Below are 18,472 nucleotides of genomic sequence, written 5' to 3' on the forward strand. Positions count from 1 at the left end.
GCACACGTATGTTTATTGCGGCATTATTCACAATAGCAAAGACTTGGAACCAACCCAAATGTCCAACAATGATAGACTGGATTAAGAAAATGTGGCACATATACACCATGGAATACTATGCAGCCATAAAAAATGATGAGTTCATGTCCTTTGTAGGGACATGGATGAAATTGGAAATCATCATTCTCAGTAAACTATTACAAGAACAAAAAACCAAACACCCCATATTCTCACTCATAGGTGGGAACTGAACAATGAGATCACATGGACACAGGAAGGGGAATATCACACTCTGGGGACTGTGGTGGGGTGGGGGGAGGGGGGAGGGGTAGCATTGGGAGATATACCTAATGCTAGATGACGAGTTAGTGGGTGCAGCGCACCAGCATGGCACATGTATACATATGTAACTAACCTGCACAATGTGCACATGTACCCTAAAACTTAAAGTATAATTAAAAAAAAAAAAAAAGATTAAGTTGCAGTATCAGGTATTTTTGCCTACAAATATTTCAGCGTGTCTCCTAAGGAACAGTACTAACCATAGTACTGTTATCAACCTCAGGAAATTCAAAATTGGCACAATACTTTTTATTTAATCTACCATCTATATTCCTATTTATCATATGACCCAATACTATCCCCTCTATAGCACTTTTTTCCGTTCAGTTACAGGACCCAGCTTAGGATCACTTTTGCATTTAGCTATCAGATCTCTTTAATCTCCTTTCATATGGAATAGTTCTGCAAACTTTATATTTCATGACATTGCTATTTAAGAAGAATAAGGTCCTTTTTTAAAAATTGAATGCTTCTCAATCTGGATCTGTTGGTTCCCTTATGATCAGATTCCAATCAAGTATAACCGAACTGCTGTTTAAACAATGTTGTCAAACTACTGTATAAGTGATGTTTATCCTTCCAGATGTCTGAAAAGACATGATGTCCATCTTCCCTTCATTGGTGATGTTAATTTTGATCACCCAAAGTGACAGCCAATTACTCTACTGTGTAGTTACTATTTACTCCTTAGAATTAACAAGCCATCTACAGCAGGCACTTATGGGAACTGGCCAAGACCAAAAAGTGAGCTATTGACGGAATACAGATTTATGTGAACTAAAACCACCAAACCACACAGCTGGCCAATCCTGCTGTTTATATTCATCACACAAGTGTTATGAAGATTTGGAGTAAAAAATAAAAAGTCTACACTTGTTATGGAGCTGCATCTGTTGAAAAGGACCATAAAATCCTAACACCATGTTTGAGCAGGACTTCCAAACACGTTTACTTAACCGGACAAGGGCCAGTTCTGAAAAAGAAGTAGGGATGGGGAACTCCTCAGGTGATACTAATGTGTAGGCATTAAATCCACTAACAAACTAGTCCTCAAAGTTGGTTCCCTGACCAGCATCATTAGCATCATCTGAGTACTTGTTAGAAATGCAAATTATTCAGCCCAACCCCGAACCACAGAATCAGAAACTCTTAGGGGTGGGGCCTAGCAATTCATGTTTTAAAAAGCCCTCTATGTGACTGACTATAATGCACATTGAAGTTTAAGAATCACTGCTCTACTAGATACAGTGAATTGGGTAAAAGATAAGTGGGTATTTTCGCTTGTATTCAAAATGGATGTTTAAAGAAAAGACTATTACACAGCCACAACTGCCACACCAACTATTCTGCCTGCAATTGTGTAAAAGACGTGAGAATACCACATAACAAATAGTAAAGCTACATCAAGCAGTGACTGGGGAGCAGCAAGTTATTTCTAAGTTACCTGAATGTATATAAATGCAATTTTCTTTTTTCAGGCAGGGTGTTGTGTTGCTTTGTCACCCAGGATGGAGTACAGTGGTGTGATCCTGGCTCACTGCAACCTTAATTTCCTGGGCTCAAGTGATCCTCTGGCCTCAGTCTCCTGAGTAGCTGGGACCACAGGCACGGGCCACCACGCCTGGCTAATTTTTAAATCTTTTTGTAGAGACGGAGGTCTCCCTATGTTGTCCAGGTTGGTCTGGAACTCCTGGGCTCAAGTGATCGATCCTCCTGCCTCTGCACTTAAAATGAAAAAATCCTCTTGGCTGGGGGCGGTGGCTCACACCTGTAATTCCAGCACTTTGGGAGGCCGAGGCAGGCGGATCACCTGAGGTCAGGAGTTCGAGACAAGTCTGGCCAATATGGTGAAACCCCTTTTCTACTAAAAATACAAAAATTAGCTAGGCGTGATGGTGTGCGCCTGTAATCCCAGCTACTTGGGAGGCTGAGGCAGGAGAATCGCTTGAACCTGGGAGGTGGAGGTTGCAGTGAGCCAAGATTGCCCCATTGCACTCCGGCCTGGGCGACAAGAGTGAATCTTCGTCCCCCGCCGCACCACCTCCTCCACCACGCAAAAAGAAAAAATTATCAAGACACTGGATTCCTCCAGACTCCATGTGTGTCCTTAGGATCCAACTATGTATCCTTACCATATTGCTGCAATAAATCTTAGGAGAAGTACAACTATACAGTGAATCATATAAGTCCTAGTAAATCTTCAAGCATATGGGTGGTTATGGGACTCCCCAACACATTTGTATATCAATACTTCATTTCTTTTTATTCCTATTATTCCTCTGAATAACAACCAATTTGTTTATGTATTTGCTTGCTGAAGGACATTTAGATTGTCTTCAGGTTTGACAACTATAAACAAAACTATAAAACACGTGTCTGCAGGTTTTCATGTGAACATGAGCTTTCATTTCTCTAGAATGAGTATCTAGATATGACACAGTTGAGTACCTGGTAAATGTATGATTAAGATTCTACCTGTCTTCCAGAGTGGCTGCACCATTTTGCTAAGAGATCCAGCTGTTCCCATCCTTGCCAGTACTTAGTACTATCACTATGTATTTTTAAATTTTAGCTGTTCTAATATGCAATATCATGGCTTAAATTTGCATTTCCCTAATGGCTAACAATGCTGAACTCTTCTCAGGGGGATATTTGCCATCCTTGTATCCTATCTGGTGAAATGTCTATTTAAGCCTACTTAAATCTTTTGCCCCTTTTAAAATTGAGTTTTTAAATTACCGCTGTGTTTTCTTATATATTCTGGATTCAAGTTCTTTTTCTGATACCGGATTTTCAAATATATTCTCCCAGTGTATAGCTTGTCTTTTCATGCTCCTAATAGAATTTTTTTTTACAGAACAAAGGTTTTTAATTTTGATGAAGCCCAATTTATCAAATTTTTGTTTTATGCACTGTGCCTTTGGTGTCATGTCTTAAGAACTCATTGCCAAACCCCAGGTCACAAAGATCTGTTTTCTTCTAAAAGTTTTATAGTTTCAGGTTTTATACTCAGATGTATGATCCATTTTGAGTTAATTTTATATAAAATATGAGGTAAAGGTTGAGGATTTTATTTTTCCATGTAAATGTTAAATTGTTCATGTCTTTGATGAAAAGAATATCCTTTTTCCATTTGAATTAGCTTTTGTATCTTTATTAAAATGCAGCGAGGGCCAGGCGCGGTGGCTCACGCCTGTAATCCCAGCACTTTGGGAGGCCGAGGCGGGCGGATCACCTGTCAGGAGTTCAAGACCAGCCTGGCCAACATGGCAAACCCCCGTCTCTACTAAAAATACAAAAATTAGCCGGGCGTGGTGGCACACGCCTGTAATCCCAGCTACTTGGGAGGGTGAGACAGGAGAATTGCTTGAACCCAGGAGGCGGAGGTTTCAGTGAGCTGAGATCGCACCACTGCACTCCAGCCTGGGAGACAGAGTGAGGCTCAGACTCAAAAAAAAAAAAAAAAAAAGCAACGAAGACACAGAAATAAACCTTGAAAACATTATGCTAAGTGAGATAAGCCAGACGTAAAAGGTGAAATATTATTCTACTTGGGTGAGTTTGGATAGTTTGTGGCTGTGATCAGCAGAATAATGACCCCCTCCCACCCAACCAAGATATTGATGTTCTAATCCCCAGAACTTGTAAATATATGTTACATAGGAATTAAGGTAGCAGATGGAATTAAGGTTAATAATCAGTTGAACTTAAAAAAAAAAAAAAAACTATCTGGGTGGGTTCAATGTAATCACAAGGGTCCTTAAATGTGGAAGGATGTGGCAAAAGAGGAAGTTAGAGTAAGATGTGAGAACAACTCGACTTGTTGTCTTTGAAAACGGAAGGGGGCCACAAGCCAAGAAATGTGGGCAGACTCTAGATGCAGGAAAAGACAAGGAACAGATTCTCTCCTAAAGCCTCCACAATGGAATGCAAGTCCTGTCAACAATTTGATTTTATCCCAGTAAGACCCATGTCAGACTTCTGTCTCCAGGACTGTAAATAAAAACCTTTTGTTTTAAAGTCACTACATTTGTAATTTGTTACAGGAGAAATAGAAAGCTAATACAGTGGTTTTTGAGGAACTGGTCCATTTAAGTTGATGAATTTCTATCTGTAGAGCTGTTTGTATTATCCTTTTCATGCCTGTACAGTCTACGGTGGTTATCTCCTCTTTCTTTTCTAATATTGGTAATTTGTCTTCCTTTTTTTCTTTTCTGCTATTGGTAATTTGTTTTCCTTTTTTTTTTTTTTCCTTTGCCAGTATGGCTAGAGGTTTACAATTTTATTGATTTTTTTTTAAAAGAGCTTTGAGTTTCACTGATTTTTTCTTTTTTTTTCTGTTTTCTATTTCATGGATTTTTGTTCTCTATTATTTCTTTCTTCTGTTTAATTTGGGTTTATTTTGCTCTTCATTTCTAGTTTCATAGGTGGAAGCTTAAATTATTCACTTGAGACCTTCTCTTCTAATTAAGGCAGCTATAATGCATCTAAGCACGTCTTTGGCTGTATCCCACAAATTTTGGTATGTTGAGTTTTCATTTTGGTTTAGTTCACAATATTCAAAGCTTTCCTTTGAGAGTTTTTAATCCATGGATTGTTTAGAAGTGTTCTTCTTATATATAAAGTTTACTATTTGGTTTATGACCCAGAATGTGGTTTATCTTGGTGAATTTACATGTGCACTTGAAAAGAATGTGTATTCTGCTGTCATTAGGTAAACAAATGTCAATTAGATCTACTTGGTTGACAGTGTTGTGTAGTTTTGTGTTGTTCAGTATTCTTTTTGATTTTCTACCCACTATTCTGTCAAGTACTGAGAGAGGAGTAGTAAAATATCTAACTACAATTGCAGATTTGCCTATTTCTTCTTTTATTTCTGCTGGTTTTTGCATCATACATTTTGAAGCTCTGTTGCTTGGTGCATATATAGTTAGGTCTTCTTGGTGAACTGACTGTTTTAACATTATATAATGTGCCTCTTGTTCTCTTCTCACACAACCTTTCTTAAAAACATTTTAGGCCAGGCGTAGTGGCTTATGCCCGTAATCCCAGCACTTAGGGAGGCCAAGGCAGGCAGATTACCTGAGATCAGTAGTTTGAGACCAGCCTGGCCAACATGGTGAAACCTCATCTCTACTAAAAATACAAAAGTTAGCTGGGCTTGGTGGCGGTACCTGTAATCCCAGCTACTTGGGAGGCTGAGGCGGGAGAATTGCTTGAACCTGGGAAGTAAAATGGTGCAGCCACTGTGGAAAAGTTTGGCAATTTCTCAAAAAGTTAAATATAAAATTATCATATGACCTTGCAATTCCATCCCTAGGTATATCTGGGAAAGAACCAAAAAGCTTACATTCACACAAAAACTTGTACATGAATGTTTATAGCAGCACTATTTATAACAGCCAGGAAATAACCTAAGTGTCCATCAGCAAATATATGGATAAACAAAATGCAGTATAGACATACAATGGAATGTTATTTTCAGCCATAAAAAGGAATGCAGACTGGGTACAGTGGCTCACATCTGTAATCCCAGCACTTTGGGAGGCCGAGGCGGGAGGGTCACTTGAGGCCAGGAGTTTGAGTGTAGCCTGAGCAACATAGTGAGACCCCAAATCTACAAAAAATGATTTAAAAATTAGCTGGGTGTGGTAATACAGGTAATACATGCCTGTAGTCCCAGCTACTCAGGAAGCTGAGGCTGCAGGATCACTTGAGACTGGAAGTTCAAGGCTGCGGTGAACCATGATCTTGCCACACAGCATTCCAGCCTGGACGACAGAGCTAGGCTCTATCTCTTAAAAAAAAAAAAAAAGGAATGCAGTACTGATGCATACTATGACATGGATGAACCATGAAAATATCATGGTAAATGAAAAGAAGCCAGACCTCAAAGGCCACATGTTGTATAATTCCACCTACACGAAACGTCCAGAATAGGTAAATCCATGGGCAGAAGTATAGTTGTTGCCAGAGATGGAAGACAGAAGAAATGGGAGAGACTACTAAAGGTATGGGGTTTCTTTTTGGAGTGATGAAAATGATAGGGGTGGCCGGGCGTGGTGGCTCATGCCTGTAATCCCAACACTTTGGGAGGCCGAGGCGTGTGGATCACCTGAGATCAGGAGTTCAAGAGCAGCCTGACCAACATGGTAAAACTCCGTCTCTACTAAAAATACAAAAATTAGCCAGGAATGGTGGTGCATGCTTGTGATCCCAGCTACTTGGGAGGCTGAGGCAAGAGAATCGCTTGAACCCGGTAAGCAGAGGTTGCAGTGAGCCAAGATTGCACCATTGCACTCCAGCCTGGGCAACAGAATGAGACTCCGTCTCAAAAAAAAAAAAAAGAGAAAAAGACAGTGGTGGTGATGGTTGCACAACATCATTATGAATACAGTAAAAAAAATTCAATTGTACATTTTAAAATGTTAAATTTTGTTATGTAAATTTTATTTCAAAGAAAAAAAATTTTTTTGGACCAGCCTGAGCAACATAGTGAAACACCATCTCTACGAAAATACAAAAAGTTAGCTGGGTGTGGTGGCAGGCGCCTGTAGTCCCAACTACTCGGGAGGCTGAGGCAGTAGAACTGCTTGAACCTGGGAGGTAGAGGTTGCAGTGAGCCGAGATCGTGCCACTGCACTCTAGCCTGGGTGACAGAGCGAGACTCTGTCTCAAAGAAAAAAACCTCTAAAAGCAAAAACAGTTAAAAGCGGTTACTTCAGGCAGGGCACAGTGGCTCATGCCTCTAATCCCAGCACTTTGGGAGGCCGAGGGTGGTGGATCACGAGGGCAGAGGAGGTCGAGACCATCCTGGCCAACATGGTGAAGCCCCGACTCTACTAAAAATGCAAAAATTAGCCAGGTGTGGTGGTGGTCGCCTGTAGTCCCAGCTACTCAAGAGGCTGAGGCATGAGAATCGCTTGAACCTGGGAGGGGGAGGTTGCAGTGAGCCAAAATTGCACCACTGCCCTCCAGCCTGGGCGACAGAGCGAGACTCCATCTCAAAAAAAAAAAAAAAAAAAAAAAAAAAAAAGTGGTTGCTTCAATGGAGGGAGCACATACTTTCACTCAGTTCATACCATCATGTTGATTTTTTTTAAAACCATGTGTAAGTTATTATAACTTAAAAACGCCTACGTTTGCCATCTGCCATGGCTGCCGGAGCTATTCTTCTTCTCTGAGAACGCCCCCAATGTTGAGGTGTGGATAATAGTCACGATTGTCCTACCTAACTCTGTGCCATGGCCACAGATGACTGATCCCTGAGTGAATGGATTCCTGACTCCATGTTGTGCCAATCAGATTTTCTATGCCTGAAAATAAAGATGCTAGCTAGCGTGGGTTGGAACTGAGAACAAGTAAATTTGGGAGACATGGAGTAGAGAAAGTGTGCAGAGATTAATGTATCCCAAGAGAAGAAATACTGAGTTGCTTGGATTCCTGCTAGCTTTCCAGTTCCTGATTCCACTCAGTCTCTTCGAATACCCAACCACTTCCCCTGTTCTTGGGTTTTATAGCCTTAATATAAATTAACTTTTTTCAGTGGCCTACCAAGGACAGAGTGGTAGAAGAGGTCCAAGCTGGGTACAGACAATAAGGGCACAGATTGTCTGTTTAGATTCATGGTGATAATAAAAAGCAGACCAACTAACTTTTAGTTCATTTTATTATTGCTTTAAATTCTCTAAAATGCTAGTGATAAAATAGTCTGCTCTGCCCCTCTTCACCCAACCCTGCTCTTTTTTGCATGAGCTAGTCTAGTTCTGTTAGATACAACCAAAGAACCTTAAATATAACGAGAATAATGATCTTGGTCTAACCAATAGTTGAAGGGAAAACAGCTAAAGAGGCTGGGCGCAGCAGCTCACACCTGAGATCTCAGCACTCTGGGAGGCCAAGTGGGGGCAGATCACTTGAGGCCAGGAGTTCAAGACCAGCCTGGCCAACATGGCAAAACCCTGTCTCTATTAAAAATACAAAAATTAGCCAGGCATGGTGGTGCACACTTTTAATCCCAGCTACTCGAGAGGCTGAGGCATGAGAATGGCTTGAACCCAGAAGGCGGAGGTTGCAGTGAGCCGAGATCACGCCACTGCACTCCACCCTGGGCAACAGAGCAAGACACTGACTCCAAAAAAAAAGAAAAGAAAAATTTTGAGATTTGTGATCTCACTAGCCATTTCAATTAACATTTCTGATTAATCAGTCTTTTCACTGCTTTTGTTCAACAAGTGTCCACTGAGCACTTTCAATGTACAAGGCAAATTCTAAGAAATTAGGATACAGTGGTGAATAATGCAGATACAGGGGCCCTGAATTCGCGGGGTCAAAATCCAGCAAAGGAACTTCCAAAACAAGGAATTTCAACAATGCGCTTTACACACTATTTTTCAAAGACATATATAATAGGATCCTGCAGTAACATGGAGCAGGGGTACCCTACTTTGGTACCTAACTTAAGTTCCCAAAGGAAAAGTAAGACTTAGCCAGAAAAGTGGACATGGGATGGGAGGGGGAATCAGGCACAAGAAATCAGCAGATGCAAAAAGGCCTAGACACAGGTTCAAAATTAAAGAACTGAAAAAAGGTTCAGTGCGGCTGGGATGGAGTATGAGGAGGGGGTACGCAGTGATAAAGTCTCAGAGCAAGGCAAGGGTGGAGCCAAAAAGGGCCTCATAAACCACTTTAAAAGTCCTGGATCAGATAGTAAGGGTAACAAGAAGTCACTGAAGGACTTGGTTCCAGTATGGCAGGTGGAAGAGAAGCAAGACTGGAGGCAAGAAACCAGTCAGAGGGCTGTTCCAGTATCCAGGAAAGAGACTACGATGGCTTTAATTATGACAGTAGCATTGGAGATGAGGGTCTGGGCCGGGCGCGGTGGCTCACGCCTATAATCCCAGCACTTTGAGAGGCCGAGGCAGGCAGATCACCTGTTCGAGACCAGCCTTGCTAACATGGTGAAATCCTGTCTCTACTAAAAATACAAAAATTAGCGGCTCGGTGTGGTGGCTCACGCCTACAATCCCAGCACTTTGGGAGGCCAAGGTGGGCGGATCACTAGGTCAGGAGTTCAAGACCAGCCTGGCCAACATGGTGAAACCCTGTCTTTACTAAAAATACAAAAATTAGCTGGGCATGGTGGCATGCACCTGTAATCCCAGCTACTCAGGGGGCTGAGGCAGGAGAATCACTTGAACCCAAGAGGCAGAGGCTGCAGTGAGCCAAGACTGTAACACTGCGCCCTAGCCTGAGTGACAGAGCAAGACTCAGTCTCAAAAAAAAAAAAAATTAGCTGGGCATGGTGGCAGGCACTTGTAATCCCAGCTACTCCAGAGGCTGAGGCAGAATTGCTTGAACCTGGGAGGAGGAGGTTGCAGTGAGCCGAGATCACACTGTTGCACTCCAGCCTGGGTGACAAGAACGAAACTCCATCTCAAAAACAAAAAAAGCAAAAACAAAAACAAAACTCCTAGAACGGATAAGATACAGTGACCAAATTCAGATCCTGAAAGAGAGTCAGTGAGTAGCTGGTTATCCAAAAAAACTAGCATCACATACTAAAAAGCGGTGTCCTCTAGATCAGTGCCGTACATAGAACTTCCTGATGTTAGGAATATGCTAGATCTGTGCTAATATAATAGCCCCTATCCACATGTAGCTACTGAGCACTTGAAATGTGCTAACACTGAGGAGGTGAATTTTTAATTTTGTGTAATTTTAATTAATTTACATTTAAATAGCCACACATGGCTACTGCCCTGGACAGCACACTCTAGATTATTGTGACACCTAACTTAAAATATATGACAGGATTAATAAGTTTATACAATACTATATGACAAGGACAGTAAGAAAGGGAAAAATTCAGGCTGCTGGATGCAGTGGCTCACGCCTGTAATCCCAGCACTTTGAGAGGCCGAGGCGTGCGGATCACGAGGTCAAGAGATCTAGACCATCCTGGCCAACATTGTGAAACCCCGTCTCTACTAAAAATACAAAAATTAGCCGGGCGTGGTGGCGCGCGCCTATAGTCTCAGCTACTCCGGAGGCTGGGGCAGGAGAATCGCTTCAACCCAGGAGGCGGAGGTTGCAGTGAGCCGAGATCGCGCTACTGCACTCCAGCCTGGGCGACAGTGCGAGACTGTCTCAAAAAAAAAAAAAAAAGCATATTTCAAAATAAAATACACAACAAAACTTAACTTTTCAGTTTAAAAAAACTGTCTAAATATATGCAGAGAAAATAAACTACACAACCACGAACCAGTGGTTATCTTGAAGGTGAAGGATCTTCAAAGATCTTTCCTTTTCTGCTATATGTTACTGAACTGCTTTTTTCTTTTTGTACAATGCATATGCATTACCTATCTGGGGGGAAAACAATTTCCTCCTAAACCAAAAAGTGCCTATAAGTTATCACACAAACATACTTGTAATGCTGTTATAATAAAGATATGCAATACAATCACAGTGATACGAAAATATAGCAACAGCTTCTACGAACACATTATGACTTTTCTATAAGACACAACGTACACGGGAACAAGACATTCTGGGGAGAAACACATCAAGAAAATTCTCAGGTTCCCACAACAATCCACATAATTTATAAAATACTCTGAAGCTATTATTTTATATCTAAGTTACATCCTTCCTGTACTATGATGAGATGTGTCCCTTAGGACCATACATTTAGAAGACAAAATTTGACACAAATACATTCAAATCTCTATCAAATATGAAATCATCTCATTTATCCAGCAAAATCAGAGTATGGGGTATTTCTAATAAATAAACTTCCTAATATTAGTAACTGAAATTTAACCCTTTAAGCACCAAACCTTTTTACTTCGGAGGGATTTTTCCTAAAAAGTATCTATGCATCTGCACCCTCTTAAACCAATGCTACAATTGAATCTTCACTTGACATTTTGGGGCCATTGTGTTGAGCATCGATTATCAATTCTAGAATTTTTATGAACATAAATTACTAGGATTTAGTGGATAAATATATGCCCCTTCCTCAAAGCACCCTTGACTGCTATATAGTGATTTTTTTTTTTAAGTATGAAGGTAGTTTTAAATTTCTTCATCAGGCTGTCAGTGTTCACTGGCTAAGTTCGGACGTCTATCCAGGCTTTTTTCTAATGTAATGCCTTTAGTTACAGCCTGCGAAGCCAGGTAACTAAACTAATTAGAATTACAGGTAAATTAATAAGGACTTCCTGAGTCAGCACTAGAGGCCCTCCTATAAGAAATACCATACATTGTTTGCCGTCGATTTTGGCTGCTGAGGATGATTTAGCTTCCCACTGCCTTTTCTCCCTAGTACCCCAAGATGTTTTTTTCAATGAGCTAAGGCCGCTCTACAACTCTAAGTTAACTCCAGACAAGTCAGGTGTTGCCATCTACAGTGATTTCTAGCTGGATCTGACTCCGCCACTCATTACGTGTAAAAAGACACTGGGGAATGGAACGGTTGTCAAAATGCCCAGTTAACGACAACAAATATAAATTTTTCTTCGTATACCCTTCGCAGTAAAGTAGCAACAGCAATCGCAACCAAAATTTATTAAGCTCGCCTGCAGGATTCTCAGCCCTGTGTACAAACTCAAGTAGCTCAATATTTCTTGCTGGCTCTGGCACAGGAGCAGATTCAGACTAGATGGGTTCTAAAGTCATCCCAACAGGAAAACTAAGCTATGAACATTAAATCTTATCTCTGAAAGAGAGAATGAGGGTAGCACAGGAGTTAGAACCAACTTCTGTGCAAGCGAGCACTCCCCGACGCACCGGAAGTTTTGAAATATCCTGTGGGCTTCCACAGGCAAAGTGGTTTTCCCTCCCCGCGGCTCTGCGGGCCCTCCCCAGGGTTCGAGGACCTCCGAGTTTGCTGCGCCCGGGGCCGGGGCCCTGGCCCTGCCACAGGCTGGGAGCGAGGCCGTCAATCACAGCCCGCGCCCCACGACTTCACCTTGGCGGCTCCCAAGCTGCGACTCGGGCAGGTGGGAGGTACCTGCGGCCCGGCTCCTGCCCCTGCCTGCTGCGACCGGGGGAGAGGCTGTCCCAGCTGGGGCCGGTGCAGGCCCCGGGGCCCCGTCTCGGGCCACGCGAGCCCTCGAGATGGTACCGCGTGGGGGCCGCGCGGCGGGGCCCTGCTCCGGGGCCCGGCAAACTCGGCTGCCCGCCCGGCCCGCCCCCCGGCGCCGCCACTCACCGAAGAATCCCTGCACGATTCCCAGCGGGTGGCTGAGCCAATCCTCCCCACACGGCATCTCGCCAGGGGCCGGGGCCGGCGTAGACCGGGCGGAGGCGATCCGCGGGCCGAGCGCGGCCGGGCGGCCGGCGCCCAGCTCCTCTTCAGCGGCTCGGCCGCTCCTCGCCCGCGTTCGCTCGCGCCCTCCCACGCACAGCGAGCCGCGGGGCGCGGGCCTCCCGCGCCTCAGGGAGCGGCGGCTGCGGTGGGGCCGCCGAGGAGCTGCTGGCGACAGTCAGGCGGGCGCGTACGGGCCCCTAGCCTTCACTTCGCACAATGGCGGGAAATAGCCGCCGCCGACCGCGCTGCCTGCGACCTGGGTGGAGCTCGCGTGGGGAGGGGCGGCGGGAGCGCGCGGCGCAGCGCGGCTCTGCGCGGCGAGGAGGAGGGGCGGCGGCGGCGCCGCCATCTTGGAGACGGGCAAAAGGAAGGGCACGCAGCGCCGCTGGAGGCTGCTCAGCGCGGGGCCCGGCGACGCGTTCCAAGGGCGGCACGTTGTCGTTTGTACCCCTGGGCCGGCGTGTAGCGGGAGCTCCCATAGTGGGCTTGTAAGAGGGCAAAGCGAGTCTGCACAACAGCTGAAAAGCATTAAGGTCAGAGACCTCAGAGTCATCTCTGGGCAAAATTAGTGGGCGAAACCGCCTTGGGAATCCGCCCACCTCCTCTTCGTGCCTTTTTTTTCTTTTTTTGCTGATGGCAGCACTTTTATTTGGGTCCCCGGCCCGAAACCCTGAGTGGTGACTTTTCCCTCAGCTGCACAAGGTCTCCCTGAGGAAGGTGCACATTTAGAGAAGGGGAACCACGGAGGACCCCACGCTCCTTCTGCAGTCGCGTCAGGCCCTGTGGCTCAGGGACGGTTCCTTACCGACGGGCGGGCGCTCTAAACGCTCCGGGCCCGGCCTGCGCCCTGGCTGCGAACACCGGGTCGGCGTCTGTCTGGAAGCTGGCAGCCGCCGTCGGGGAGCGGTGCGAGGCTCCTGCACTGCGCGCCGCTAGGATACCCTGGAGAAGGAAGCTACGAAGACCGACTACAGCAGCCTTTTGCTGAGGCAATTTGGAAAATACCCAAGTTCAAGAGTGAAACTGTGGGAGTCGCTCTGAACCTCTTCTGGTTCAGGAGGCTGTCCGATAAAAAAGAAAAAAAGAATGAAACTGTGTTTCCCCTGGGCCTGAAATGTACCTAAGAAAACCCCAGGCCCATCACATATATCTACTCAATGAAAAAAGGGCATGGTGACGGAAGGGGAATGACCTGAATGGAATCTACAAAGTGAGAAGCTGAAGGAAAAAAACGGAACCCGTGTCTCAAACCCTCCTTGGGGCTGTAGGAAGGGGGGAAAATCTTTCTACCTTTCTAGGTTCTCCACTGCGGCCCTTATCACAAAGCTCGGATTGGCAAAAGAAAAATTTAGTAACATGTACATCTTACATGGGCAAAACTCAAGGAAGAGTAACTCGAAGAGGTGGCTTAGAATGGGGGAATTACGTAGCATTTACAATAAAGAACAATAACTGGGGAGAAATGGCGAAAGCAGTTTGAGGTTTCCAAAAACAGCAGAGTGGGAAGGCAGAAACTAATGGTAGTTACAGGTAGTGAGTAAAGTGTGTTATGTAGGTTCCTCTAGCGCCATCGCTGGCTGATAAGGGTCTAAAGTTGTCTCTGGTGACTAACTTTTGTCCCTGGTAGAAAGAGGAGGTGGGACACCTTTGAAAATGTATGTCCTGCTCTTAGGTACATAGTGGAAGGGTAGGGAGCTTGTTTTGTACAGATGCTCCTCTACTTACTCTACTTAGGATGGAGTTACATCCCAATAAACCCATTGTAAATTGAAAATATCATTAGTTGAGGCCCAGCGTGGAGCCTCACTCCTGTAATCCCAATACTTTGGGAGGCCAAGGCGGGCGGATCATGAGGTCAAGAAATGGAGACCATCCTGGCCAACATGGTGAAACCCCATCTCTACTAAAAATACAAAAATTAGCTGGGCCTGGTGGCGCACGCCTGTAGTCCCAGCTACTCTGGAGGCTGAGGCAGGAGAATCACTTGAACCCAGGAGGCGGAGGTTGCAGTGAGCCAAGATCATGCCACTGCACTCCGGCCTGGTGACAGAGCGAGACTCCGTCTCAAAAAAATAAAATATCATTAGTTGAAAATGTGTTTAATACACGGAACCTGTCAAACATCAGTAGGCTACTGCAAACATGCTCAGAACACTTACATTAGCCTACAGTTGGGCAAAAGCATCTAACACAAAGCCCGTTTTATAATAAAATGTTGAATATCTCATGCAATTTATTGAATACTGTACTGAAATTTAAAAACAGAATGGCTGTGTGGGTAATTGAAGTATGGTTTCTACTGAATGGGTGTTGCTTTCACACCATCATAAAGTCAAAAAATCTTGTCAAACCATCGTTAAGTTGGAGACTGTCTGGATCTACTTTTCAGTTACCAAGATAATAATACTATAATTAAATTAATAATATGAAAATAATCCTTATGCCAAAGTGGCACATTTTGGGGTGACATTCTGGTTTACTTCAGGGCAAAAACGAAGAGTTTGTATTTCTTAGTGTAAGGTAATTAATTGACACACTCAATTGTACATCTGGTTCCTGTGAGTTTGGGTATGTTGAGAAAACTTGAGTTTCAAATCCAGGTCATTACCACCATTCCACTCATTCATTTAGGAGACAGGGTTGCCAAGACCCTGGCATCAAAAGGGGAAATCCCATATTTTCGCTTCATGGCCAGTAACAGGCAAATTAAATGTATGATATGGAAATGTCTGCTCTTAAATCCCTGTAAATTCAAATTTACTTTATCTAAATTGCAGCTTGATACCAATTCAGCAGTGGCTAGTGTAAGGGAGGAAAAATATCTTTTCCGTCTACCCTTCTAGATTCTACGTTGGACCCCCTGTAACAAAAGATAGATTAACAAGAGAAAAGCATGCACTTTATTTCATATACGTTTTACAAGAAATGGGAGACTTCATAAGGAAATGAAGATCCAAAGAAGCGTTAAAACCAAGTGTTTTTATGCTAGGTTTGATGAAGAGAGTCATGGAAGAATGTGATAGGACAAAGGTTGTGAGCTAAGTCCAGCAAACTAGGGGAAATTTAGCAAGGCCTGTGCATTAGATTCCTTTCTGTGTCCCTTCATCTTTAAGATAGGATGCTCCTGTCCTCCAGGAAGAGGGAGGGCAGCTCTCGTGTCAGGGTCTTATAATCTGCTTCAGGGGAAGGCCAGGGAGCCTTTCCTGCATGTGCTATTTCTCAAATTCCTTCAGCTTAAAATACTTAATATGCCAAGGTGCCATATTTTGGGGTAGCAAGTCGTGAATCCCATCTCTGTGAAAACTTCTTTTGGTTTCTTCCTTGGTAGAGTATTTAGTGATTTATAAAAAAAAAATTGCTCGGATTTTACTTAAGGAGACACTGTGATCCTTCTGAAATGTAATTATTTTATAATGTGAATAATTTAACCCTCTGATTTTTCTGTGGCAAGACGTTTTGATACTAAGTAGTTATGGAGCTGGGGGAGGTAGTGTGCACTTGTAGTCTCAGATACTTGGGAGACTGAGGTGGGAGGATCACTTGAGCCCAGGAGCTCGAGGTTACAGTGAACTATGATCGCACCACTGCACTCCAGCCTGGGAGACAGAGGAACACTCCATTTCTAAAAATAATAACAATGACAATAATAATAAGTAGTCATGAAAATGTAAAAGGCCAGGGGAGCGTTCATGAAGGTCTGTCTCTATGGCAAGATTTCTTTTTTCCCACTATCAGTAACCACACTTCTGCCCTGACCGCGAGCCTGTATTTTTATGGAGGGCATTAAGTTACTCTGTCTATAAAAAATTACTGAGAGAGCAGCCAGGCGCGGTGGCTCATGCCTGTAATCCCAGCACTTTAGGAGGCCGAGGCGGGCGGATCACGAGGTCAGGAGATCGAGACCATCCTGGCTAACACGGTGAAACCCCATCTCTACTAAAAAAAAATACAAAAAATTAGCTGGGCGTGGTGGCACGTGCCGGTAGTCCCAGATACTTCGGAGGCTGAGGCGGGAGAATCGCTGGAATCCTGGGGGCGGAGGTTGCTTTGAGCCGAGAGCGTGCCACTGCACTCTAGCCTGGGCGACAGAGTGAAACTACGTCTCAAAAACAAACAAACAAAAAAATTACTGAGAGAGCACTGGAAATACGGGGTGAAAAAAGAGATTCCATCTCTGCCCTCATGGAACATACAGTCTAGCAGAAGACTTATTACTAATTACTCACGAGAGGTGCTAGGCAAGAATAGGTGAATATTTATAAGAGGAATAAACAGATGTGTATATGTTCTAGTGAGGGAATGCTAAGGGTTGAATGTGTCCCCCTTAAAGTTGAGAGGTAGGAACTTTAAGGGGCAGGGGCAGGGCCCTTATGAAGGGATTAATGTCACTATTGCAGGAGTGGGTTGGTTATAAAAGTGAGTTTGGCTCTTTCTTCCGCGTGTGTACAGGCATGCACACACACACAGACACACACTCACACACATGCGTGCTCTTCCTTATGCTCTCTTTCACCTTCTCTCACCCTTTTTCCCTTTGCCTTATGATGATGCAGCAAGAAAGCCCTTGTCAGATGCCAGCACCTTGATATTGAACTTCTCAACCTCCAGAACTGTGAGAAATAAATTTATTTATTTATTATTATTATATATATTTTTGAGACAGAGTTTGGCTCTTGTTGCCCAGGCTGGAGTGCAATGGCGCGATCTTGGCTCACCGCAACCTCCACCTCCCAGGTTCAAGCGATTCTCCTGCCTCAGCCTCCTGAGTAGGTGGGATTACAGGCATGTGCCACCATGGCCGGCTAATTTTGTGTTTTCAGTAGAGACGGGGTTTCTCCATGTTGGTTAGGCTGGTCTCAAACTCCTAACCCCAGGTGATCCACCTGCCTCAGCCTCCCAAAGTGCTGGGATTACACGCGTGAGCTACCGCGCCCAGCCAATAAATTTTCTTTATAAATTACCCAGTTTGTGGCAATGTTATGGCAGCACAAAATGTTCTAAAACAAGAGAATGGGGAAGAGTTGTGGGGTAGGAGAAAAGGATGCTTCAGGGCTTCTCTGAAAATGTGACACTTACACTAGAATTTGAAAGATAAATAACAGTAAATTAGGTGAAAATTGTGGGGGAAAGATTTTTAAGCTTTAAGACTGCAAAAACCAAAACTTGTACAGGAAAACTAAAATAGTTACAATTTAGTATATGACTTGCTATTAAAAGTGTTTACATGGTCACAATAAAGTTAAAATTTGAACATTGATCTAACCAACTTTATAGTTAACTATATTGGGAGGCTGGGGGGATGCGAAGGACTCACATATGTGATGATGACCAAGAAGATAAAAAAGAGAAAAATCCTAATCTTTCTTCTGAAAAATTAACAGATAATGCAATGGAGGAAAAAAGGAAAAATCACAAGTAGCAATGGAATCATGTTAATTTAGAAATATAGCAATACTGAAAGAATCAGCTTAAAGAGGTGAAAGTAGTTGCCTCCAGGTTGCGGTAAATGGGGTAAACATTTGCTAGTTTTCTGTGTACTTATCAAAAATGCAATCCCAACTAGATTTTCCACTAGGTTATAAGATCCTTGAAGCAATGATTTTGGTATTTGTATGTTTTGTTTCCCAGCACCTAGAATAGTACCTGATTTATAATAGATGCTCAATGAATAGTTGCTGAATGAATAATGCCCACTTTCTATAAACTGCCTAAATATCATCTCTAGATATTTAGACACATCAGATATTTAGACACACTACTTCATTTTCTTGGACCTCTTTTCCAGAGTCTTTTGACCTATTCCAGTCTGGACTT

General features: G+C 43.6%; 1 protein-coding gene across 4 annotated transcripts in view; it reads right to left on the reverse strand.

Moving 5' to 3' along the window:
* The window catches only part of MCMBP (minichromosome maintenance complex binding protein), a 48,063-nt gene extending 31,174 nt beyond the window's left edge, over positions 1-16,889 (reverse strand). The window contains exon 1 of one of the 4 annotated variants that reach the window (XM_024930538.4): positions 12,560-16,889. In XM_024930538.4, the coding sequence (XP_024786306.2) occupies positions 12,560-12,617 (58 nt within the window). In that variant the 5' untranslated portion in view covers positions 12,618-16,889. The remainder of the gene's footprint in view (positions 1-12,559) is intronic. The other 3 variants (XM_008950976.4, XM_003825655.6, XM_063607920.1) reach the window with 3 other exon arrangements.
* Between the last annotated feature and the right edge of the window lie 1,583 nt (positions 16,890-18,472).

The sequence above is a fragment of the Pan paniscus genome, chromosome 8 (assembly GCF_029289425.2).
Source record: "Pan paniscus chromosome 8, NHGRI_mPanPan1-v2.0_pri, whole genome shotgun sequence".
Taxonomy (NCBI): Eukaryota; Metazoa; Chordata; class Mammalia; order Primates; family Hominidae; genus Pan; species Pan paniscus.